This window comes from Epinephelus fuscoguttatus, linkage group LG6 (assembly GCF_011397635.1).
Source record: "Epinephelus fuscoguttatus linkage group LG6, E.fuscoguttatus.final_Chr_v1".
Lineage (NCBI taxonomy): Eukaryota > Metazoa > Chordata > Actinopteri > Perciformes > Serranidae > Epinephelus > Epinephelus fuscoguttatus.
This window is the reverse complement of record NC_064757.1, coordinates 26,414,113-26,440,669: the sequence shown is the minus strand read 5'-3', so window position 1 is coordinate 26,440,669 and position 26,557 is coordinate 26,414,113. Positions and strand designations below refer to the sequence as shown.

The window sequence follows — 26,557 nt, the reverse complement described above, 5'->3', positions numbered from 1 at the left end:
TGATATACATTCCTGGCGCTCAATTGTGATACTAGTAATATTGTGTTACTTATTTTGCAAGCAACAGTAGTTAGAAATGAGCAAATAAAAACTGAGGATTTTTTAGGCTTTTAAAATAAGAAACAAGCCTAAGCAGCGAAGAATCTGCAGAGAGCAGCAGTACGAGCTTGAGTCTGCTAATGTTACTGCTGCTAGCATTAAGGTTACAACAGTGGCTAGCAGCCAGCTACATGTCCAGGATCCACCTGCTTTGCAAAGCGATGAACCTCGGGATCATCATGAAATTGGAATTAATGCGGAGGCCATTCTGCAGGAGTTGGATGCAACAGGGAGATGCAGAATGAACTGTGTGTGTGTGTGTGTGTGTGTGTGTGTGTGTGTGTGTGTGTGCTTATGATTGCCTATTTGCAAGAGTTTGTTTTGTGTACCCCTGAAACATGTGTCCTCACATTTCCTGCACACATGTATCTTTTTAACCCTCTCATCCTGTGGCATTGGTGTGCAGAACGATCTATAATTATAAATTCGCAGTCATTATAATTATACATTATTAATTTCTAATTATGCAGCATGTGACAAAGTGATAAATGTTTGACTATAAAAAGAAGTTCCTGGTGTCTGCTGAAACAAAGGTGAATGTACACAAGTGTCAATTAATTAGGTGCAAAAGTTGCTGTCCTAGACTCTTTTTTTTCCACACACCGGTGCTCTGAATACACCTCTGGCAACAACTCCAGTGTGAGGTTTTTACTTCAGTCTTTTGAAATACAGTAGAACACTTTAACTGGGACAAAATCTGGTAAAAATCATGTCATATGCATTGGGTCTAAATTAAACTGGGGCGCAGCGTGACACTGCAGCCTCTCAGGTGGCTACCGTAGATTATTTTTACACCCGCGGAGTCGTTTTCTGGAGTGCCAGGACAAATTCTCCTCTTCTCGCCCCTCCCACAAACCCTCTTTTTCTTCTTCCCCTCCTGTCTCTCCTTCTCTACCGCCCACCTCTTCAAACTCTTACCTTGTTTTTCCTCTCCCACCTCCATTTCTTGCACTACTGTATTCATTTTCGGGTTATCTAAACTTAATGTCTTCGAACTGAATGCATTCTCTTTGTATGCACCTCAACCAGAGCTTCTACATTTTCCCCTAAAGTCTTTCCCCCTCATCCCTTCGCTCCTCAATCCATCTTATAGTGGAGTAGAGCAATGTCCTATTCTCAGCAACTGTTTCCTCATATTCAGCTTCTCCTCATGCAATATGCCCTCTCCATCTTTATGTTGTTTCTTGCATGCCTCCAGCTCTGTCAAAGGGTTAGCCTTTGCCTCCCACCTTCTTACTCATTCTCTTCTATATATATATACACTCACACTTCGTCTGCCTGTTTCCATCTCCTGCCTAACCTCAATTCCTTCAGCTCTTGCTGTTCTCTCCCTGCTCTTTATATTAATGTCCATGCCACTGCCACTCCCCCAGTCCCTCTCCTTTTGAAAGACTACAGTCCACTCTCACTTAGGTCGGGAGAGGTTCAGCATATTTAAGATGGACACTCTATCACTAATCAGAAAAGAACAATAGCCTATTATCTCTGTTTATGACAAGAATCCTGTCCAGTTTTTCTTAACACTTGGATGCCAGCTGGTGCTTGTTCTTCAGTAAAAGTTTGGCAAACAAACATGTTAATAATCTGGCGCATAGTTTCCTTAATGTTTAACAATGAAGTGAAAAAGCCTTAAAAAAAATCTAAATCTTCACAGTTTCTTCCACTCGAACCAAGTTTCACTGAGTACCTTGTAACAAGGCTCAGATATGGCTACATAGTTGAACCTTGTTCTTAAAATACAAGTGCTGTAATGATTTCCACTTCTAAACTGAGAGGCCGTTTACAAGTTGCCGGCTGTTTTCATAAACGGACATTTCACCGTCTCCGTTTTCAAAAAGATCTTCGTTTACATTTACCCGTGTATATATACAGCATGCCAAACCTGTAGGTGGCAGTGTAACGAGAAGCTCAAGCCTTCCATGTATCCATGTATCCATTGTCACCATAGCAACATAGGTCGCACTTTTGACACAGGCGCAAGTTCTGGCCCATACTGTGACGTCGACTGCCGTTTATCTCCGTTTATCTCAGTTTACATGCAAACGCGCAACCGGAGTTTTCCAAAATCTCCACTCTGGCCGGAGTTTTTAGAAAGACTCGTTTTCAGAGGAGAAATCTCCGTTTACGTGTAAATGAAGGGCACAAACGAAGGAAGATGTCTCCATTTATCAAAATCACCGTGTACGTGTAAACGGCCTCTGATTGTAAATCAGAAGTCAACCAAAATACGCTTTGGATTCCAATCACTGAAATCAAATGAGGATCTGTGATCCGTCCCCCATCCGCTGTCAAGGCATAAAACCAATGATCATTGATTGTTACAAAACAAGACTCGACTTGTCTAATGGTATGGTTACAAATGAACAAATGCAGGCAAATGACCAATGTCTGCCAAGGCGATAGTAGCGCTGAATGTGGGCAGTGCCTGCTGTGACAGTAACATTAGCTAGCTTGCAAGCTAATTTGCGGTATTTGCCCCTTCTTCACTGCCTAGCTTCCTTGCTAATGTTGTCTAGCATGCTAATAATTACCGCAAAATATGATGTTATTGATAGGGATGTCCTTCGGCCGCTGATATTAGCAAAAAATGGGCATCGACATCGGATCGGACTGCATGGAAAAATGCCGACCCAAGAACTCCAATCTAGTTTTTCACAGAGTCCACTCCAGGTTTTCCGGCCTGCCCAGCGCTCCGCAATTCAAGCAGTCCGTTCCAGTGATCCACTCCAGCACTTACTATCAATCCACCAGGCCAGCATGCAGACGGCAGACACACAGGGAGGGTAGGAGGAGTAGCCGTCAATTTAGTTAACCGACTATTTATTTTCTGCTCTGGTTTTTGAGAGTGATATTTTTATTTGGTTTACACTCTTACTGTTTAAGTAAAGAGCACTGATGGCATTGTTTCGGGCACAATTAGTGAAATTGGAGCCATGGATGGACTACAAAAACACTACTAAAATAACTGAAAAGGAAAGGCTGCATTGTTTGTTAAATGTCAACAATGTCTTGTGGTGTTAATCTATTTTTTATTTATTATGGGGCCAAAGCACAAGTGTGTGGAGTCTTGCTGCTGTTTTAATTTCATTGTTAGACATTTTAAAGATTTCTTGTGTTGATTTATTTTCTGTTTATTAAGGGGCCAAAGCAGCCAAAGCAAACCAGCTATATTTTTTATTTAATGTTAATGTTCAAGTTTAAAGTTTGTTTATTTAACCCTGTTAACAATAAACAGGTCAGTTTCTCATACCAACTGTTGTGGATCATTCTAACTAACCTGATTAAGTAGTTCTTCTTGTTAGAGTAATATCACTTGATCAAACCTTTTCTAACATGACTGACAACAAAATAAGTGAACATGTATAATACGCGCTTGGATCGGATTGGTATCGGTATCAGCCAAAACTCAAGGTTGTAATATCGGTATCGGATCGGAAGTGAAAAAAGTGGATCGGGACATCCCTAGTTATTGGTACATTTTTCATTTTCTTATGTTCCATGCCTGTTTCCCGCCTCACTGCCAGCCAGGCAACATCGCTTATATGGGGCAGTTTGTATGTTTCATGGCAAACACCATACAATATTGGCTGGTTAAACACAGCAACAGTCAAAGTCTCCTCCACACATACCTCTTTAGAGCATAATCAAAGTTGAACTTAGAAGCAAATCTTTATTTGCCCCTCTGCTCAGACAGAATGGAAGTGAGCCGGAGCAGGTATTTGCCCATGTTAATTTCGCTCATGTGTGACTGTACCTTTACGATGCCATAACCTTCCGTGCAAAAAAATAAATAAATGTTCAAATCAAAAACTGAATTGAATTGTGACAGGACCACCTGTTACAGATGTGTGGTTTGTGTTCCCAAAGTCAATAATGAAACCCAATTTGTATGACTGTAAGGGGTCAGGTCCACCAAAGCAGCTTTTTTAATGCTTCGCAATGGGAGTGCCGCATATTTACGCTGTGCTACAAATACAGGCAGCACAACAAGGCACTGGGCATGAATTTTGCACTGAGCACTGCTGGTTGGGCATTTTTTTTTTCTGAGTGCCAAGAGTTGTTAAATGTTCAACTTCAGGTAAAAACGCTGAGCTTGTCACTTCAGCCATTCAATCACAGTAGAGGAAGGACAAATACTGCAAAGACAAATCATTAAATCTGACATGTACAAATACTGAACAAAGACAACAGGGGAGAAATGTGTTAATATATGTTGCCTCTCATGAACCCACACTGACCAGTGCATCCTTCTTCTCTCCCTACATACTTCAACCTTCCCCTCAAGCAAAGCAAGTACTCTTCCTTGTGCCATCATGTTTACTTCTGCAGATATCCCATATCATAGTAACCAGACACAACCAAAGCATCTCAGCTGAAAAAACACTGCGCCTCTAAAGTGCTCTCAAACACTCTCACCTGGGAGGGGTGCCTGGTGTTTTCAACCAGGAAAAAAAACGTTTTGGTGGACACGGGACGTAATACTTTAACACAAAGATTGTCAACCTTAAAAACCAACTGTAGATTTCTGGTGGATCTGTACACAGCATTGTTGTAAGCCTTATCCACAGACAGAAATTTCAACCTTTAGATCCATTTCTTATTGCATTTTTTGGTTTTGCTACTGAATTATTTACTGGCTACAAATCAAGTCTTTATATTTGTGGTTTGGACTGTTTAATCAGACACTAGCCCTAATTTCTCTCCAACCTCACTTGATCAAACTCTTCCAGCTGTCCACCTTTCCTGTCCGTCCACCCGTACATTCCTTCATGAGGGAGTTTGAGCCAGAGCTGCTGTTTTCATGCTGCGTCCCACCCTACATTTTTAATTTTTCCTTATATCCAGCTGCCACTGATACTCCATGTAGGTCAATAAAGAGGGCGCGCACTCACACAAACAACCACCCTCTCTCCCACACACACAAATAAATGCACAAAAACTGAGGCGCACTGACAAATTGCACCAACAAAACATACAGTATGTAAAGCCATGTAAAAACACCCAGTGTCACACAGATAAAAATGCATGTACACTCACACACACTCAATGTGTTGGCACTACTCAGACACTGAGGCCTTAGGTTGTGGTTTTGTTTTACTGGACAACATTTTAAGGGGCTTTTACTGTCCTGTATATCCCTGAATATGTGACGGAGGGTGGGGAGATTTAAGAAAGCGCCACAGAGTTGAGAAGTCTCGTCCCTACTGCTCCTCTATCCTATAATGGTCTGACAAGTTCTCTGTGGCGCAAGAACTAAATCCCAGAGAAAGCTTGACAAAAGCCCTCCCTTGGTAAACCTTGCACAGACACATACACACAAGCACTCACACACATTCACACACACTCCCTGCAGAGATTAATAAATATCATCCAGATCTCACAGCTCCGATGGGCTAGGTTGACAGAGGGGGTCGGGGGCCTGTCAAGGCAAGCAACGCACTTTGTCCCTCTCTCATTGAATCTATCCCCACCTCTCTTTTTGATTCTCTCTTCTTTATATTTCCCTCTCTTCCTCCCTGCCTGCCTGGCCCGTCTTGCTTCCTATTTGATCTTTTCATGATTAATTAGAAGCTGGTTTGGAAAAAGGCTGTTAATTGTTCTGATAAGGGTAAAACTGAAGGAGACATACGGATCAAAGGAGGATTCAGTTTTATATTTTTGATCAGAGACAGACTGCTGTGTTCTTTTAATTGAACTGGCTGGCTCCATGGAGCTGAGGGTTGTGTGAGTAAATGTTGCCCAGTGTAGAACTGGATTTGTGGCTCACTGAAAGCACATCCACAGAGCTCTGCAAACATACTGTATGTGTGAATAAAATGATGGCATAAAGTGTATTTTCCATGTTTTAATCAGCGCTCTTGCACAACCAGAAACTGAAACTTTTATGCTCGTAGCGTATAAATCGGAAGCCCAGGTTTTATCCACTGACAAATCCAATAAAGTTCAGGTCAGTTTTACATCACAGCAGTCCATTTTTTCCTCAGGGTTTGTTTTTTTTTGGGTGGGGGAGGTTTTCCTCATCCACTGTAAGGGTCCAAGGACAGAGGGTGTTCGATGTCATAAAGCCCCCTGAGGCAAATTATGATTTGTGATACTGGGGTACATACAGAGTCTCTAAACTACAGTTTTAGCCACAACTTGTAAACAACTATTCCAATAACATTTAAACAAGCCTACTACAGTTTATAACAGAACTTTTGACAGCAGCCGAGTGGGAAATCAGACCCTGGAACTATAAGACAGCCAACAAAAATTTATGGCCTGCCAGAAATCTATCTAGTCGTCCTAGAGGCCGATCGTTGATTGCTCAGGCAATTAATCAGGCATCCCAACCCCCCTTAAAGTGCGTGTGAAATGATAATCTATCAGCAGAAATTTAGCCCAGTTCCAAAAGTAGTCAGCCCTTAATTGTCTGCCTGTCTGTGACAGTTGGATTAAACATTGTCATGCTTGAGAGACACTAAGGTGAAGTGTGGGTGTTGCTTATATGCAAACTTGTTAATGCATGCCAATGATATCTGGTCAAAAGTTGGCCCACTTAACACTCAGTAAACATCTCTCCTTTACTTTCAAACTCAAATGCACAAATTCAGTGTTGTGCTAATTCACAAAATGGTCGTTAAGTTACCTTAAATGGAAGGGACTTCTCACTGCAGGGGCTGATGGGTAGGGACTGGAGGCTGCTGGCAGGACTCGTCTCTGTGCTCTGCACAAGATGAAAACATCAATATAAAAATAACATCATTGTAAGTGCTGCTGATAAACCAGCGATGTGCCCAGAATTACTTTCACAGGATCAGTCTCAGTTAATATTTGTTTGTTTGTAACAAAATTAAGACACCTGCAAGTATTTTCACTTTAATTCTTGCAACTTAATTTTGTTGTTAAGCACTATTGGCAAGAAAATTACACAAATAAGTTGTGTGGCTACTCATTCAGAAACAAAGTAAGGAGAGGAATAATAGACAAGTATCAAGATAGATGCTAATTCAAGACGTTATTTTAGTTGTGTGATTTCACATGTAGCCTCGTAATCTAAGTTTGAAGCACAATTTTTGTTATTCTTGCTTTCAGAGAACATGGCTGTATAAATACAACTTAATGATGTTACTTCTTCTACCTGGTTTCTTACATAATCTCTGTGTTTTCTAACGCCAGCTGTGATCAGACACATTTTGGCTCTGCTCCTCGACACAGGTGTCTAGTGGGCAGAGAGCAGGGGCAGCTAGAGGGGGTTCCAAACAAAAACACACCACACAGTGCACACAGACACACACACACACACACACACACACACACACACACACACACACACACACACACACACACACACACACACACACACACTTCTTAAAGACAGCAGACGCCGGTCTAAATGTCACCTGTGAGGGCTTATGATCGGACAGATGGTAAAGCTGGAGAGGATAAAGTCATGTCTGCAGGCGGGACTGCTGATATTGATGTAATGCTGCATGGTAAGGACATGACAGCACACACAAGGAGGATGAGACAAGTTACATGGCGGAGACGTGACAGAGGACAGGGAAGGGTAAAGTCAAATGTGAGCTGACTACATGTTCCACACACTTAGTTTCCTGATAAGGTCTGTTTCTTGCCATCTGCTGCCCTCTTGCAGATTTATATGCAAGCCAGCCCCTGTTGTTTGAGAGAGGTGACAATACTTACAATTAGGACACTCTAAAAAGGTGCTTTTTCGGCTAAAATCCAGATTCTGTTTGTGCATATCTTTTGGCCTGGTTTCAGATTTTGAAGGTAGCTCTGAGAAACATCCGAGCCCAAATCTTTGCACAGCATAAACTTGATGGTTTATTGGTTTGGCTGACCTTTTAAAGAAGCATACCTCCCTATCAGAATTATAGGTGCGCTATGGCGTCAGGCCCTCAATGTGTCATCGGTGATCAATGCCTTTCCCCATGTGGAGAGACAGCCGCACACTCACTGACGCCCAAACACTCTCCGTCTCCCTCTCTTTCCTCTCCAACACATACACATTCTGTTTAAGGTCACCCCTGTCCCACAGGCCTTAACACACAACTGTCCCCACAATTAGATGTGGTTCAGTAAAAAGCCTTTCAGATTTGAGAATGGGGAAAGCTGCCTGGGAGCTCCAGATTTAATGACTTGCACTACCCAGGAGCTAAATGTCTAAAGATGATGAATGGCCTAAGAAAGGAAAGCAGGTTTTGTGGTTTGATACACCCATTTAATCACATTCACACATCAGTTAAATCAAGAAATGAAAACCTTCAAATAACTCAAGGTGCATTCATGCCCTCTCTCTCTCATTGACATTTGGCTTTTCTTATCGGAAGGCAGCGCCATTAACAAAATACTGTCATGCAATTTAGTGAGTTCTTTGGCAAACACTGGGTGAGTTTTCTCTTTGTTTGTTTTAACCAAGGGCTTCAGGAGTTCTTATGCTAAACTAAAACTGAAATGGTTATGCTTCTATGTTTAAAAAGCTGGTGTAACGATAGCCGCAGAGACGAATGTCACTGCCTTACATGTAATAATAAACAAAAACATTTCAGCTACACTTCATCATACCGACAGCTATCCTCGTAACAACACTGCGCTGCTAAAAAAGATTTGGTAGAGGCAGCAAAGAATAAGCTGCTGCCACAAGTCAAGCAGCTGCCTCAGGGGTCAGAGTCACTGGGACGGACGGAGGGGCTACAGAGGCACAAGCTAACAGGGCCTGGCGGTGCATGTGTGGATATTGCACAACCATGCCCACAAAGACTGTGAGTATATGCTGTAACAAATAGGACCGTCACAGTTTTGCTCGAATCCATGGCTGACATTGACAAATGGGGATCATTTTGTTAGGCAACATTAATGCACACATGGACAGTGGCATTTCAGAAATGTTCCTCCGTGCAGCCAACAGGATAAACTGCTGAGAAAGAAACAAACTAAGGATGGATGGAGTGTCTACAGCTGCATTAAATATGCTAATCCGACAAATATGATGCACAACACACAAATTATATGGTGTGATGTATTATCTGGCCTGTTGGTCATGCATGTCATGTGTAATGATATGCATTCTTGTTCTTTAATTTTCAAATTTTAATCCTTTCTCACACACAGTGGAGAGAGATGACAGGAAATGAGGGAAGGAGAGATGCCACAGACTGCCCAACTTGAATTGAGGATACTGAGATTTGTGGTCTGCATCTTAACGGCTCCATGTCATGACCTTTTGACAGCAACCGAGAAACTGACATGTTGTGTTACTTCTTATCATTTTATTCACTGCTTCTCAGTCTTCTTGCTGACAACTGTTGAGCTACATTAGACTTTTTTGACCAAAAAACTGGCTAGCATCACTGAATGTAGCATATGCTCGTTTGCTCTCTTAGCTGGCAACAACACTTTCAAAAAATTAAAAAGTCCAATGCTCAGTCTAGCTTAAGTTATAAAACTACATAATTTGTTAAAATCTGGGCAGTGAAAGAAGATGGCAAACTTTGTCGAAGCAATGTTTGTACCACAGCTGCTGCATGATCCTGACTGTTAGCTGACTTAAAGTATTGTATTTTTGGGACACCTATAGTAAGTAAGTAATGTAAATATCAATTTTGGTGTGGTTTGGTTAGGAGAGGAGAGGAGAGGAGAGGAGAGGAGAGGAGAGGAGTTTGCTAAGTAAAGTTAACTAAAATTACTGCCCTGGGGTTAAACTAATGGTGAAACTTCTCCCGTGCACCGAGCATGCAGAAGACCAAGGGTGGCTGCCACGAATACATGAACAGCCCTGACTAGAGCCAGTCAGTACGTTTACATGACATTGGAGAAAATTGATTTATTGTGTTAATCCGGCTAAAACCGGACTTTTAAAATACATGTAAACATCTTAACTGAAATTGTACTAAATCGAATTTCTTTTTTTAAGACTATTTTTTGGCTTTTTTAGCCTTTATTAGATGCGACAGGTTGAGTGTGAGGGGCAGAGAGAGGGAAGACGACATGTGGTGAGAGGCCGCAAGTTGGAATCAAGCCCATGGCAACTGTGGAAAGGACATAGCCTTTGTACATGGGGGGCGCCTCCTAAATTGAATTTTTCAAGGTCAGACTAACACACCCAGATAATGCCCCTGGGAGTCAAATTACTCCTGCATGATGTAATAGGTCAACCGGAAAAAGGTCCAATACTAACAAGCTGAAAGAGGACATATTGCCACCTATTGGAGCGGAGTCTGACATACTCTTGTCAATATGTCAGTTCCCTCCTGTGCTTGTAAACTGGGACAAAGACAGTAGTCCAATTAAATGGCCTAGTAGAGCTATGACCGTAGCTCAACTTAACTGTGCATGTAAACATACTGAGTGATTGATTTGTCCCTTGTGGGCTACTGTAGACCAATATGGCAGACATCACAAAAATTCTTATTTTCAGGTGATTAAAAACTATTGAAAACATATGAATCTTATATATTTCTGCCAATAAATGCCTCTAAATCCTTCACAATGGACCTTTAAATGCCTCTGCCAAGCAGACAAGCTGCAGTTTACATCCATGTCTGTCCAGGGTCAAACATTTAGTCAATCAATCAATCAATCAATTTTATTTATAAAGCCCAATATCACAAATCACAATTTGACTCACAGGGCTTTACAGTATACGACATCCCTCTGTCCTTAGGACCCTCACAGTGGATAAGGAAAAACTCCCCCAAAAAAAACCCTTTAATGGGGAAAAAAAAGGGTAGAAACCTCAGGAAGAGCAACTGAGGAGGGATCCCTCTTCCAGGACGGACAGACGTGCAATAGATGTCGTACAGAACAGATCAGCATAATAAATTAACAGTAATCCACATGACACAATGAGACACAGAGAGAGAGAGAGAGAGAGAGAGAGAGAGAGAGAGAGAGAGAGAGATGCAGGTAATGACAGTAGCTTACAACAACATTGTTGAAAGTAATAATATTATAGTTATAGTTCTGGCTACTGTGGTACAATGTTGAAAGTATGTATTAATATCTGGCAGTATACATGTGTGATAATAGTCATATGTGTATAATAACAGTAGAAGTATGACTAATGATAATAATTTAATGAAAACTAATGTATTCAATAAAAGGTATTAAGTGTATTTTTAGGCTAACTGGAAGTTTACACTATACTATCACTATATTGACATGTAGGTTATGATTCCAGAGAATAATTTCCAGTAAGAGACATGCTGCTGTTGCTTAGAGACTGTTTTTGCAGAGGGGTACAGAGGACTGATAGAGACCGTCCTCACTTGGTGCAACAAAAATCACCTGAAGCTCAATGTCAGTAAAACCAATGAGCTTGTAGAGGTGTAAATCACAAGTTTCATCACAATACAATATTATATTATATAAACAACGATACAGTGTGTGCTGATATCACAAAGTCTTCAACAATACAATTTTGATTCAATACAGTAGCCTGCGACTGATACTAGATGATGTCAGTAAATATCCTTATTGTCTCTTTCATGGCTGCTTACCATTATCTGCCTGACAAAATGCCGCTTGGACAGAAATGGCGATGAAGATGTGCCATGGGAATTTGAAAATAAAGCCGTATCTTTAAGATGATGATGTACATCAACATTTTTACTTTGCATCAGTGATATTGGATCAATTACTGTTGAATGAATATAACAATTCGGATCAATGAGCTTGTCATTGACTACCAGAGGAACAGGTTAGAACACAAAGTTGTAGCCATGACAGTAAACAACACCTCAAATATGGATGTTGCTGCAAAGAAGCTGCATATTCTAAATCATGGATGCTTCACGATCATCTTCATACCGACAGCACAGAGGATCTATTCAATCAGTACAGTTTCAAGGTGAGCAATCAAGGTGACAGTCGCCAGTACACTATCGGACCAAATGTCTCTCCTTCTGTTCCTGAGATATGGCATTGAGTAACTGCCAGGAGAGTGTTTTTGCAGATCATAATGATGTCACAGTGAAGGTGGCCTTTGACCTTTTGGATATAAAATGTCATCACTTCATCAGTTCATTCCTTTGGACATTTGAGTACAAATTTGTCATAATTAGAACATGAATGAACATGAATTTGTGAGGTCACAGTAACCTTGAGTTTTGAAAAACAAAATCTAATCAGTTCAACTTTATGTCCAAGTGGACATTTGTGCCAAATTTAAAGAACTTCTCTCCTGGCATTTCTGAGATATTACATAGCAGTGGGATGGACAAACAGATGGACAGATGGACAACCCCAAAAACATAATGCATCTGTTGCCGGCGCGGTGTCTGTGACACAACAAAAGAATGGAACAGAAGATAGGGGCTCAATACCAGAAGGTCAAGCAAATAAAATGCAAAGCATACAGACATGCCGAGTCACCCTCCCCCTGCTGCAGAATGGATTACATCCGTTGATGGAGGGTAACAAAATTTGCAAGTTAATGACACAACAGAGCAAGCAAAGAGGGCAAAGTATCCCCTCTTTCATATTCATGTTCTGCTGCTGTGTTGTATCCTCTCCCTCTCTCGCACTCTCCTCAGTCTCTCCATCAGCACTCTAGTTTACGTCTCTCTCCGCTAATTATTATCTTATCATTTTCCTGTCTCATGTCTCTCTCACAGCGGTCCTGGGAGGAAAACAGAGATGAAGAGTGAAGAGAAAGGGAGAAAGTCATACATATGCCTCTGTGGACTGTAATTCACAGAGAGGTTCTCACAGCTGGCTTTGATCTTAGTTTAGAGGTACTAATGGTGGGGTATTAGGGAAGGTCTGGTCACCCTTTTATATGTCTTTTTGTGTATTTGTATTTGTGAGTGTGGGTCTGTATAATATTGCTGTATTTTGTAAGGGTTAGTCACCCATGTAGATTACAAGAAAACAGCAGCCAGACATTGATAATGGATGCTCTTTCAGCTCAAATACTGGAGCATATAGTATCACTAACATCCCTCTTTGGTATGTAAATATACACACTTTCAAAATATAGGGACAAAGGGTATTTCTGAGCACTTTCATTCCAAAACCAAACATGTATATACAACACAATATATTAAACACCACCAAACATAAACTCCCACATAACTAGTTCTGTTGAAGTTGTGCTTACACAACTTTGAAAAACTTGTTCAATTGTTTAGGCCTCTGACATTTTCCAAAAGAGTGTAATTATTTTTCCGGCCCGGCCTGAACTCTAAAACAGGAATTCACAATCAGCGGTTGATTTTATGACTGAGAATCTGCCCCGAGTCAAGCTGTCTGCAAATTGCAATTACCCCAAATAAAGCATGCCAATCACATTTAGAACAATTTTATGTTCCTCAAAAAAATCTCAATAAATGATAAAATGTAAATGTTCTACAAGTTTAAAGGCTTGAATATTATAACGCTCTATTTACATTCTGGTGCGAAGCAGTCTCACAATTAAAGAGACTGCATGACTGCACAGGGCCATCAATATGGTTTCCTGGCTTTTACAGTTAAACCTTCAGCAGCTATTGCTACGTGTCAGTGCTTTACTAAGCGACCATTACAGGTAATCACGTCTATAATGATGTGGATGTAATTTTACTGGTTTCCCTGATACTCACACTGAGATGGCCTCACAGGCTGAGGTAAAACTTTAGTTTTAAGCAGGCTCAAGCATTTAAAGAGCAGAGTGATACTCTGAAACAGGAGGATTAGTGTGTGGAGTGTGAAGAGTGAGTGTGCGTCTGTGTGCATATAAAGAGTATGATGGCAAATGCTAGAATAAGCTTCCCAGTTTCCTTCTCCAAATGTAAAATCTGATTAAATTAACAAAACAAAGTGATTACAGAGACCTTTTAAAGGCAGAAAAGCATCCACTTTGAGATGATTTCATGGAGCTGAAATAGAGCTGATTAAAACAGGGAGAGAAGAATCTGTCAGTAGAGCACTGAACTGTTTTGGTTCGAAATGCCAATTGCGTCTTATGAATTGCTAACCCCTTACCCTTACTGGTTTAAAACAATTTAATGCATTTATGACTTGATCAGAGAGGAGTCTGCCACAGTGATACAAGATGAATAACAATGAATTTCGGCTTCTGGTTGTGTACTCTTGTGCTCTGTGACAGTCAATGTCTTAATCTGAGTTTAAATCCATGTTAAGAAGAGTCTCCATGCCTCTGTGTGTGTGCATGCATGTGAATAACCCACCTCCTGCAGCGTCCGTCTCAGTCTTAAAAGCAGGGTTTTGACAGCAGTACAGTCCTGCTGCATCAGTCGGAATGGAAGGGTCTCCAGTCCTGGTGGTAAGGGTTCATCTTCCCTCCCCAAACCCAGCCCCGAGCTCCAGTCAGCAGGCAGCAGGCTGGTTGGACGGCTGGGCTCCCTGGAGGAAAGATAGAGTGGAGGGAAGGGAGAGAAATAAAGAGATTTAAAGTTACCATGAGTCAGTGTGAAAACTCGATCATTGACCTGTCTTCTCTGCTCCCCACTGCTCTCCACAGGCAACCTGCTCATCCTCGCCTTTGATCGTTACTGATGGTGTACATGATACATTTCACAGTACTGTCAAGATATCAGCCACTTCTGAGTATGCCTATAGTTCCCTGAATTCTGCGAATGTGTGGCCCAAAAAATGCACAAACGTGGTCCAAACAATAAGTTGTCATCATGCAACACCATAAACTGTACCTTCTACAGAGCAACTGAAAAGAGGAGTGGTGATACACACATCTGCTTTTCACAGATTTTCAGTCTTGCAAAAGACACTGTGAAGATTTGTGTAAATTCTATACTAAGTGGCTTTAAAGGGGCTCAATGCGAAATTAAAAGCGCCTGAGTTGTCTGGATGCAGTTCTCAACATGGTGGGCAGCTATCTGCTAACTGTACTGACTCCATATATGGTGTCAAACACAGCAAGAGTGCTAACACAGTGGCTACGGTTACATGATGGCTTCTCATTCGGAATGAAATGAATCTGAATGAAATCATTCGGAATTAAAGTCTTTCCAGGTAGTTTACATGGGAAATATTAATTCCGAATGAGGGTTTACACGGGAGATCAGTTCAATCGCCTTTATTCAGGTCTGCGCAAGGTTTGGGGCAGGGAAGGTTTCTGATTGGATAGGGGGCAGGGCGGATGTTACGTGTTTACGTTTACTGGAAGAAAACACTGTAGTCCTCGCTCCGGATAACAACATGCTTGACGACGCCGCTATTAGTGCCTTTTTCGGGCGTGTTTTGCTTATATTCTTAAAGCAGCAGTACGACAACAATCTTGTTCTGCTAATGCTTCATCTGTTGAGCAGGAGAAGGGAGGCAGAAGACCGTGCTGTGGCGAATGGACATCGGTGAGTGCAACGAGTCCGACTGCTCTAGCTCAGCCCGTTGCTATGCAGCCCGTTGCTATGTGTGCTATATACGTCATCGCACCAGAAGGGCAAGGAAACGAGCATGCGCAGAAAGACCGGAATGAACTTAAAGAGGAATGAGTGTATACATGCACACAAAATTCTTTCATTCGGAATGACAAACGGAATAAACCACCCCCTTTAATCGGATTTAATTTTCAATCGGAATGACCGTTTACATGACCACTTTTAATCGGAATGGCCGTTCATTCCGATTAAAAGTGGAATTAAACTGTCCATGTAAACGTACTGAGTGAAGCTGTTGGTTCTGAGGTGATGTACTGCCCAATATCAGCTGGCGTACCGTCCTTTGAGCACAGTATAGAGCGGCAGCATGCACTAACATGGATGCATGGTGGGATTGGTTACCACAACAAAGCAGAAAAACCCCATTTCCACCAAGCACTACAATATGGTACAGTCCAGTTCAGTAGGCTTTTTCTTCCCATTTCCACTGTGAAAAGTTGTGGATGGTACCAATGGGACCGTTCCGTACTGTTCCCATTTTTGGTTCCCCCTCTGTTGGGGTACCTAGCACACAGATCTGGTACTAAAAGGTGGAGCTGTGAACACTGCAGTCTGTTGATTGGTCAATAGCTGACGGTCACTCTGCTCAGGGCTGAGTTGTGGCTGGTTTTGAGGCTCATGTAACCACTGTTCATTCCGTGAAGAGTTAACTAAACTATAATTATTTTTAATTATCCCATCAAGACAGACTCTCACTGCAGCCTGTTATTTTTTTCTGAAAATGTCAGCGTGCAACCTTGTTCTGTGGACGACAAAGGAGGTGCAGACTTCCCCCTGGGTCACCGGAGAAGAGCCTTGAAATACAGTGAGTGCTGGACGGAGCAGTGAGTGACAACAACCTGGCCCACATTTAAGAGTGCTGTTTGCAGTAGGAACGCAGGGTCTAGGAACAATGTCTGAAGGGTTACTTTTGGTTCCAAAGGTACCATACTGAAAGTGTTTGGTGGAAACATGGCTTAAGAAGCTCAGATAACAGCACACACAGAGGAAGCATGACTTCCTCCTTTGCGTAGGATGCATTTATTCCACTATATCTTCACATAGCATACAGTGGTTTGCCGCTACATTAAGATACAAGATATACTATGCAGAGTTTTCCTAAAAAACAATGTATAGACTCAAACAGACATAATCCATCATTTGTGACCCTCCCTCAGTGTTTGCTGGTGTATTTTCTAAAGAGACTCTGCTCTCCTCCTGTATTTTCTTATTATTTTTTTGTGCTCGGGTGGTTATGGGTGTGTACCCCCACAGTGCTCAGGTGAGGTCGGACTATAAAAAGGTGCCAGACCGTAAGCAGCAGGCATCCAGGAGACACAGAGCCAAGAAACAAAAACATAAATATAGCAAAGCAAAACGCCAAACCAGAGTGGATCTGGGGTCTGTTTTTACTTTGACTTTCGCTGGTGAGTATGGTTACAAACAGTAACCGACAATCCTGCATAGTATACCTTTAATGCTCTGAATGTCGCATACAGTACCTTTAAATAACACATAGTGAAAAGACAAGAGAAATAAAAACACAGATGAGATATTTCTACAGAGAGGGGAAATAAGACTAGCTAACAAAGGTCAGATGGAAACCAAGACCTGCAACACAGCCAGCTGCTCCTCAGGACTCCCTAAGGACTTCATTTTAATGAGCACTCACTTCTATAATAAGTCTGTTTTAAGATGATTTAAAACAGACAACACGAGGTGATAACAAACTCCCACACAAACAGACAAAATAAAAGCACACACAAATGCCTGCGTGTGTAGACGCACGTTCACACTAATGCATTCAGAGATCAAAGAAGCCAAAGCACACGAGTCCATCTTCTAATCCTGCGTCTCACCATCATTATCAACTCAAAAGGATACTTCACTGTTAAGAGCTTTGATTCATTATAGCTCATCACAGCTGTGTGATCCCGTCTTTGTGTCCTTGTCGTATTTTTGTGAGGATTCTTAATGTAGTGTTTTGTATTATTGCGTGTACACAATTATTCTTCTGCAGAGACAACCCTGTGTATGTGCTGATTGTGCGACTGTGACTGTGTGTGTGTGTGTAGGAGATCTCTCGGTTGGAGAGCTGCATATCAAACACCTTTCTAATTAACAAAGCTTTCGATGTTAAGCGCAGCAGACCTCCTGGCCATTTGACAAATAGAAGGGATGAAATCTCTCCAAAAAGGACAAGTTCATGAGTCACTGTTCAAGGCCTGATTATCACCAAGCCTCCAAACCTATGTAACTCTCTATCCCTCTGCACAGCTGCGACATTTTTTTGCAGTGGTGTGGGGTTGGACTCAGATACACACGGACACAAACAACGGAGAGATCAAACAAGGCACTGTTTTAATTAACTGTCCCATTTGAGAACACAGTCCATTAAGCAGTAAACGGTCCTCTGGAGCAGTATGTCTTTGGTCTCCGGTGCATGGCCTCTGTTATTTGTCTCACCTTCAACACCTATTTAGTGCTGCAGAGGACAGATACTGGGAGGAACTTTCAACAGGAGTCAGGGGTGCTCAATGTCAAAGCACTCCTCATCTTTCTTTGCCTTCCAGCCAACACTAAAACTCAATTGAAGCACCACAACTAAAAACACTGACCTTATCTATAAAAACTAATATCTTCATAGTCATTCGTGGCTCGGAGCCCACTTTACTTGTTCTGCCTGTTTGAGAGTTTAAGTTTAACCAGAAGCAAATTTTTAACTGCTTTACGATGTTAGACCACTTTATATTCCACCAGACTTTGGCTCTCCTTCTGCTGGGTAGCTTTAGCTGTTTCAAAGGAATTATGTGACTAATGTTTTCAATTTGGTTGGTTACATCTTTGCCTGGCCACTAATGCCAAATACATTAGGAAAATAAATGCAGCAGCTTACTTTATGATAGTTTGGGCATTATAAATGTAAATGCATGATGGGTGCACGGCTGCTGTGGTTTGTAATTTTGACTTTTTACTGCAGTGTTTGATGATTATGGGGTAGTAAAAGATACACTGTGAAAAACAACTTTTAATTTGCACATTCTCATTTTAGGATTAACATTTAGCCTGGGTTAATAGTTGTCCATGGATACATTCAGCACTCTCTTCACACAGTAGCAATTATGAAAGAAGCTGTCAAATTATGCTTAACCTTTAAAAGTCCAGTCTGGCTATGTTCAGGGGTACAACTGCTATAAAGAAACAAGTTTGTTAGTATGAATGCATGTCTGGTTAGCTATGGATTAACATGTAGCAAATCCAATGAAGACTGTGGCAAGAGTACATTGAACTTCAAGCATCTATGAGCAAATAAGCTATGGTATTTGACTTTAAAGCCGTAGTTGGTAACGTTAATAAAAACAAGCTTTTGTCATATTTGCTGAGACTGTCACAACATTTTGGGAAAAAAGGGCCGTGAAACAGATAATCTATGACAAGAAAATCCTGACCCTCCACAGTCACATTCACCCATTCACACACACATTCACACACTGGTGGCCGAGTCTACCATACAAGGTGCCACCTTCTACTTTTCTGCTGCCTTTTTAACACACTCACATACTGATGGAACAGCCATCAGGAGCAATTTGTGGTTCAGTATCTTGCTCAAGGATACTTTGACATGCAGCCTTGAGGAGCCGGGGATCAAACAGCTGATCTTCCAACTGGTGGACGACCTGCATTTGCTGCAACCCACCGCGGCTGAAGTTCATGTGAGGAATCCACCACACGTGAACGAAAACAACCAATCAATGCCGAGGAGTCTCTAATGCAGCTGTCAATTATGTCAACTACTGCTCCTGAACTGTGGTCAAACTGTCAAACTAGGCAGCGCTGATCAAATATGTGTCAAGAAAGTTCGCCCTAGCCAGTGCTTGGTACTTCGGTCGAGTGTTTCCAACATGGCGGCTGGAACAACTTTGTCATTTTAGGGCTAAAAAGTGCCCTAAATATGTCTCTGAAAACATTTGAGGTGAGAAAATGTAAAATGTAGTAACAGAATGCCGATTCATATACTTCAGCCGAGGAAGACTGTAGTAAATGCCATTAGAAGCACTATGAGAAGAGAGGGTACATGATATTTTTCACAAACTCTCCCTTTCATGTAAGACTGTGTGGACATAGTGACAGTTTTAGCAATTTTGTTTTATAATAGTTACTGTCTACAGTTTGAAGTAAAAATAACCTTAACCCCAAGGGCTCTATATGCAAAAACATGAACCTTTAGAGGGCACAATCTGTCCCTTTTCTACTGACAACTATTAAAAAGCAATTGTAGTCAGATTTCCAATTGATAAAAATGTGGAGATGACCCTGATTTGGCCCAAAAAGAGATTTTAAAATGTCAAAACTGGGGACATAACAAAAGCATGTGAGAGTTAAGCTTCAAGGCTGATGTGTTCTGACAGAGTAAAGCTACAAATAATGAATAGATTATGATTCTTTCTCAGAACTGCACAATAATTAAATCTGATTGAGTTTCGTTACATTTGGTCTGAACTGGTTGTGAAGCCGTCTTCTAAGTTACTTGCGTATTTAGTATCATGATAGAAACTACAGTACAGACATGTAACAAACAAACCTCATTCATTCATTTGCGAAACCGTTTATCCTATTGGGCGTTGCAGGGGGGCTGGAGCCTATCCAAGCTGACATTGGGCAAGAGGCGGGGTACACCCTGGACAGGTCGCCAGACTATCACAAGGCTGGCGCACAGAGATAGACAGCATTCAGACATTCATGCCTACGGCCAATTTAGAGTTACCAATTAACCTGAGTACCCTGAGGCAACAGTGCTAACCACTGCACCACCATGCCGCCTACAAACAAATGTATTATGTGGAATTCACTTAAATATAGTAATGGAATAATGCTGCAAATGCAATGTCAAAAGGTTATAGAAAGTTCTTCACTTCAGGTCGTAAAAGATTGCCTGGGTCCAGACCTTCAAGTTCACCCACTCCACCAAGTTGGAGCTGACTGATCCTTCTGGCACCATGACGCGAAACAGTGGTTTATCGGTTCAAATAAAAACGACCAATGAGCGTGGCTGGCTGACTCAATTAGTCAATGAGCATCAATGGCAGGACCAACACCATTGTCAAGCTATTGTCAAGCGGTGCACCAGAACCAACGAGAAATAACAACAACAGTGATTGCTATAAACAAGACACTGATACTGAGGCTGAATTGACACGTCTTCTTAACATTGCCCGACACTGTAGTTTGTTTACTTCGCTCCGCTCCACTCTTAAAACCCTGGCAAAACAAGTATGTCAGCATGGCTACACAAAAGTGTGGCCTCAAATGACTTTAGATTCAGGTGGATATGTGGGTCTCTCATAATTGGTTAGGGAAAATGGAATCCCCCTCCCCTTTGGAAGTCAATTACAGTGGACACAATGTCAGACTGAAGATGGAAAAGGAGTGTAACAAGCTGACAATTCTCTCTGATATCAGCCAACATGAAAAAAATAGCTGCCATTTAGAAACTGGAAAAACAACTACAATAAACCAACAGATTAATCAAATGTGTTTGGAAAAACTGAAGCCCTGCACTTCTCTGCCAAGTTGTGATATTTTGACAGAAGTGCATAAAGAGGGGGGGACTGTGTATCTCATCTTCTTTATGACATTTTCAAAAGGTGAGCCGAGAAATACCAATCTCCTGTCGAAAAACCACAAAGACTACCACTGAGTTCACAGTCTGCATATCAAGAAAAGGAGGAGAGAGGGAGGCACGGCAGTGGAGAGAGGCGAGCAGAGACGCAGAAACAAACTCTTTATCATCAAGAGACCGTGTTCACTTTGACTGATAGCCATTTAGAGAGGAGGTGAGAGGAAATTAGATGCCTTTAGTCCCATTCTCCCAGAAAAAATCGCAAAGTAAACAGTGGCGGGGAGCATTAAGTCGGACAGCAAATTCACCAGGAAAAATGTTCTTTGAGCAAAACAAGGCCATATCACTAAAATATCGATCAACATAAGCCACTCCAAAGACTTCTCCCTGAAAAGGTCAAACTGAATTGCTCCCTCATTTGCCCTGATACTTTCTTCTTCACTGGTTCCCCATCCCACCCCTCTTTCTTCTTTTCACTACTATCCATTCACCGTCTCTCTGTCTACCTCTCCCTCTCACTCTCTATTCATCAATCATCAACCCTCGGCCGCTCTGTCCAAGCTCCCTTCTTTTACTTTTCTTTGTTCGCCTGCCCTTCGCCCAAGCCCTCGTATTCTGTCTCCACAGCTCTCCTCCTTGCCCCTTCATCTCTTTTTCCCCCCTATCACTCTGACAACCACTACACTAAACTGATGCAGTATCAAAGCCTAAGGTGTCCCCCCGGGGATTCTGCTTAGCACCTCAGACGAGTGTCATCATCAAAATAAAAAATTGACTTGACTGGATGAGGCCTGCTGTCTTCTCAGGACAGGTGAGCTCTGTCTGGTGCTTCTTTCCCCCCTTAAACTGTATTCGATGTAGCTTTTGTTCCCGTCTGGCATCTCGGGTTAGAGTGAACTTTCTCCCTTTATTTCTCCGTTGCTCAACCCAGCTATCTATGCTGGATGAATTGAGCGTAAATAAATGACATACGATCAATCATGCACTCCTCTCTCTGGCAGCTTGTGTCAAGCGGCGCTGTGCAGTGCCACAAGAAAAGTTTTTATGTTTTTTCTTCGCTCAAAGTTGTTTTTTGTTTTGTTGTTGTTTTCTCTACATCTGTGTGTTTCTCTGACACTCTTGCCCTTTCGCTAGCTTTCACCAGGGTTTGGATTCTTCTGTTACCTCTGTGGTGCACATCAAATCCATAGAGTGACAGGAAAATGAGTGGGAGAGGGGTTCAAACAACACTCACCTCCCCCGAAACAATAATAATAGAGGTGGACTTATGCAAGACATTTACTGTTTCAGGTGTCAAGAGGTGGAATATTTCTGGTTGAGCTCTAAATGTTTTGTTTTTTTAAAATGGGAATACCATTTCTGGATCCTTTGTCGTGCTGTCTGTAGCAGCTGAAATAGTTTATAGTGACGATTTTTTATTTAAAAAAAATTAACCAACCTTATCCCCTATGAGTGAACGTTCATCTGAGACTAATTTGCAATTGCGTTTTATTGTATGTCCTGGCAATATTTAACGTGAATGCAAGCTACAAGCATCACAAGCTACTCATTTGCTATCGATTCCTTTAAAAAAAATATTGATTATAAAATTATAGAAACACAAAACATGGGTGGCTGCATTGTTTCCAAATTATGTTTGTATAATGTTAGTGTCAAAACAGCTTTAAGCTTTTTGTGCTTCGGCTCCAGACCATAGTCGGTAAGCCCAGGGGGGGACACTCTGTACTCTCGGGTTGCCCCCGAATAGTCGAGCAAATGTTAGCTGACCAGAAAGGTCATTAGTCAGTAAGATTTTCTTAGTTGCAGAAATAAAAACCAAACAAACATGACACTCTATCAGGAGCCACACCTTGTCGAAATGAATAACAACCTAAATGATCAGACCAGGTGAGAATTTAATTTGAATACGGAAAAGTTGATCATGTTAGTGCAGAGCTACCCAGAGCTTTACACCTGTCCCACGGACGATAGTCCTACACACCTCACCACAGCGTCTCCAGACTCTTTCATGCCTGTCACATGTGCTTCCTAAATGGACAGATTTATTTTGTCACAGATAATTTTTTGAGCAGTGTTATTTTAGAAGACACTTGAACCAGCAATGAGTCATTTCCTAAATACAAGTGACCACTTTCTGTGGGTTGATATTTTGGACCTGAAATCTCCCCTCAAGAGTTTCGGCAGAATAAATTGAGCAGTGTAACTGTTAAACTGAATGAAACCCAAGTTTGAGTGAGAATGGAACAAAACTTGGAGCCAACAACTGTTTCAGTGACAGCAGCACTGACAAAGACTGCCAAGCTGCCAATGTCATGTCTGAGTTATGTGTGTGTGTGTGTGTGTGTGTGTGTGTGTGTGTGTGTGTGTGTGTGTGTGTGCATGTCAGGGTATATACTCATACTACAAGTACATGACTACATGACTACAGGTTCAGAGAAGACAAAGTCATTTTCCAGCTAAGCACAGGTCTCATCTGCAGGTAATTACCTCACACATACATGGAACAGCACGCGCGCGCACACGCACACACACACTACAGGAAGTGCACGGCACAGTTGAAGACAAGTCTGTTCAGCGATGATAGATGTTATACAGGCAGGGAGGCCGTTCCTCTACTCAGGGTCATCTGTCTTTTCACTGTCATGAGCCGATAGCCCGACACGCTCACTCTATTTCTCTTTTTTACAACACGCTCCCTCTCTCTCTCACACACACTTAAAGTCACAGACACACACACACACACACACACACACACAGCACCTCTGAACAGGTTATATGTATTTGAGTGTGGGTAACAGGACTTTGTGGTAGGAGTCAATTAGACGATTACACAAATGGACAATTTGAATTTACAAAGATGCTGTATTACACCAGCTAGTGGCCGACACTGGTACTGCGTGACCGTGTCAGTGTGAAGTGTAATTACAACTGAATACATGGGTTAAAGTGCAATTAAATATTTTTACAGAAATTTTTCTCTCCACAGTCTTGTCATGAAAAATTATCTGTGAGCACTCAGGCACACATAAAATAAAGCACAAAACTCTGATGGGCTGAAGATGATTACTGCACAATAACAGCTGAGAGACAAACCTTAGCACAAAGCCCAGAAAAAAAGCATTTCTTCTGAGAAGAGAGACGGAAATGCATCTTAAATAGTTTTCCAAGAAGAAGAAACAATATCTGATTCATCAGATGTGCAGCACTGATTTAAATTGGGCACAATGTAGAATGAAACCTGAAAAAAATGTTTTTCAGCGGTGCATGTGATTTCAGTTTAAAGGGACAGTTCACCCCAAAATAAAATATTATATATTTTTCCCTCTTATCTGTAGTGCTGTTAATCAGTCTAGATTGTTTTAGTGTGAGTTGCAGAATGTTGGAGATATCAGCCATAGAGACGTCTGCCTTCTCTCAAACATAGCTGAACTAGATGGCACTCGGCTTGTGGTAATCGAAGCACCAAACAAAAAAAAAAAATTTAAAAACTTGACAGCAATGTCTCTTTCCAGAAATCATGACCTGCTTACTCGAGATAATCCACAGACCTTGTCGTGAGCAGTCTTATGTAGGAACTATTTTCTGTCTACCAAACTACACCTGCAAACCACATCATCGCAGAGGGAAGCGTGCATCTTCTCATGGATGAGAAGCTTGTGATTGTGACATTTAAACATTAATGGCATCTTCCTCAGCTGAACTGCAACATTAGCTGGCACAGAAATGCTAGGTGAGCTGGCAGTGCATGTGTGCTTCCTTCAGCACTGTGATGCAGTTGGCAAGTGTAGTTCGGTAAAAAGAAAACTGGTCCTACACGAAACTGCTCACAAAATGGTTGTGGATTATCTTCAGTAACCAGGTTGTTGCTGTTGAGTTTTTCAAATGAATATTTTGACATTTTGAGCAACACAAGCTGAGTGCCACCTAGTTCCATCATATTTGGGAGAAAGCAGACCTCTCTACGGCCGATATCTCAAACACTCGGCAACTCACACCAAAACAATCTAGATCAATAAATAGCACTACAGGTGAGAGCAAAAATTAGGGTTGTCACCCTCTGGTCAGTTGGTTGATTGGTTCGTCGGTGTGAAACCACCCTTAGCATTTCACCTCACTATATTTGCATGTTTTCAGTGCCACTTACTGTCTGGCACCTGGTTGCTACCTATTCATAATGCCCAAACCTCACCTTAGCACTGTGGGAACACACACCCATAAACATCCCAAACACAGAAAATAGGAAAATACAGGCTAATGAGTTTCTGCAGAAAAATACACTGCCACACATTTCTAGTGGGTCATAAGCGCTGACCGAGTTTTTTTTTTTTTTTTAGGAAAATCTTGCATAATATATCTTTAACATGTCGTTCTCACAGTCTCCATATAAGCAGAGTGAGAAGAGGAAACAGAGTCACAGCAATAAATTTGAATAAATGATCAAACTAATGTTTCATGAAAGTTTACTGTCACAGTCTTCTCAGAGTAATTACACAAAGTAAGAAAAAGCAAACCGGGGAGGAGTGTGAAAAATGCCCGCTTCCTTCCTATTAAACTGTTATTTTCCCTCTGCTTCTTATGCATTTTATCTTCTGTTGTCATTTCTGCTTCTGTCGCATCACATTTCCCTTCTTCTCCTGCTCACCTCCTCACTCCTCCTGTTTTGTCCTGTCCTTTTAATATGTAGTTTTTCCTCTATTGTCTTCCTCTCCCTCCTTCCGACTCCCCTCCCCTCCTCTCAGAAGCCGTTTCTCAATAGCAGCGTTAGAAGTGATCCATTTCACCGACCTGAAAAAGCCAATTATCTACCTTTTTATGACTTTCATTATTTTACCACTCAAACAGTGTTTTATTGCCAGGCTGTGGCTCCCAGCACATACCTGCACATCCACACCAGCAGTAAACAACACACACACACAGCCTAAGCCGAAGAGACACACATTCCTATATGCACGCTTTGCATAATGTTCATTTAGCGAATGAAGTGACGAATAATGACTGCTAGTTCAATAAATTATGTCTGATTGAAGTGCATTATGTTTAGCAGCAGTGAAGAGGGGTGGGCTGCATCCTTGTCAATCAGCCATATGAAGACTGCATTGTCACAGGAATAATAACAGTAAAAGACACTTTAACACTGAGACACAGCTCGAAAGGCAGTCAGTCTCCTATGCCAACTTTTCCCTCATTAATTTTTTACTGAAAACAGGGAACACATTTATGGGGACAATCCAGTGTATGTGTGTGTTGCAGACATCTGTGTATCATGTGTGCACTTACATGCATGCACAAGTGAAGTATAGCAGCATATCGCAGCTATTGGAGAATGATCGCCCTCATTTGTCACTCCTTCTTTCCATCTGACAGACACAGTGTGCTCATCTGCATTCAGCACCTGAGGCTACGGATGTTTAATGCTGCCATTAAACTCATCTCCGACATAAAGTGCATCTGTGACTAAAGA

The 26,557-nt window shown here is 41.7% G+C and overlaps 1 protein-coding gene across 1 annotated transcript in view; it reads right to left on the bottom strand.

The window, feature by feature from the left end:
* ccser1 (coiled-coil serine-rich protein 1) overlaps window positions 1-26,557 on the bottom strand; it is a 191,849-nt gene that overhangs the window by 112,079 nt on the left and 53,213 nt on the right. Inside the window, exons 7-8 of the mRNA XM_049577884.1 lie at window positions 14,271-14,445; window positions 6,728-6,805 (exon numbers count right to left, since the gene is read on the bottom strand). Of these exons, the coding sequence (XP_049433841.1) occupies window positions 6,728-6,805; window positions 14,271-14,445 (253 nt within the window). The remainder of the gene's footprint in view (window positions 1-6,727; window positions 6,806-14,270; window positions 14,446-26,557) is intronic.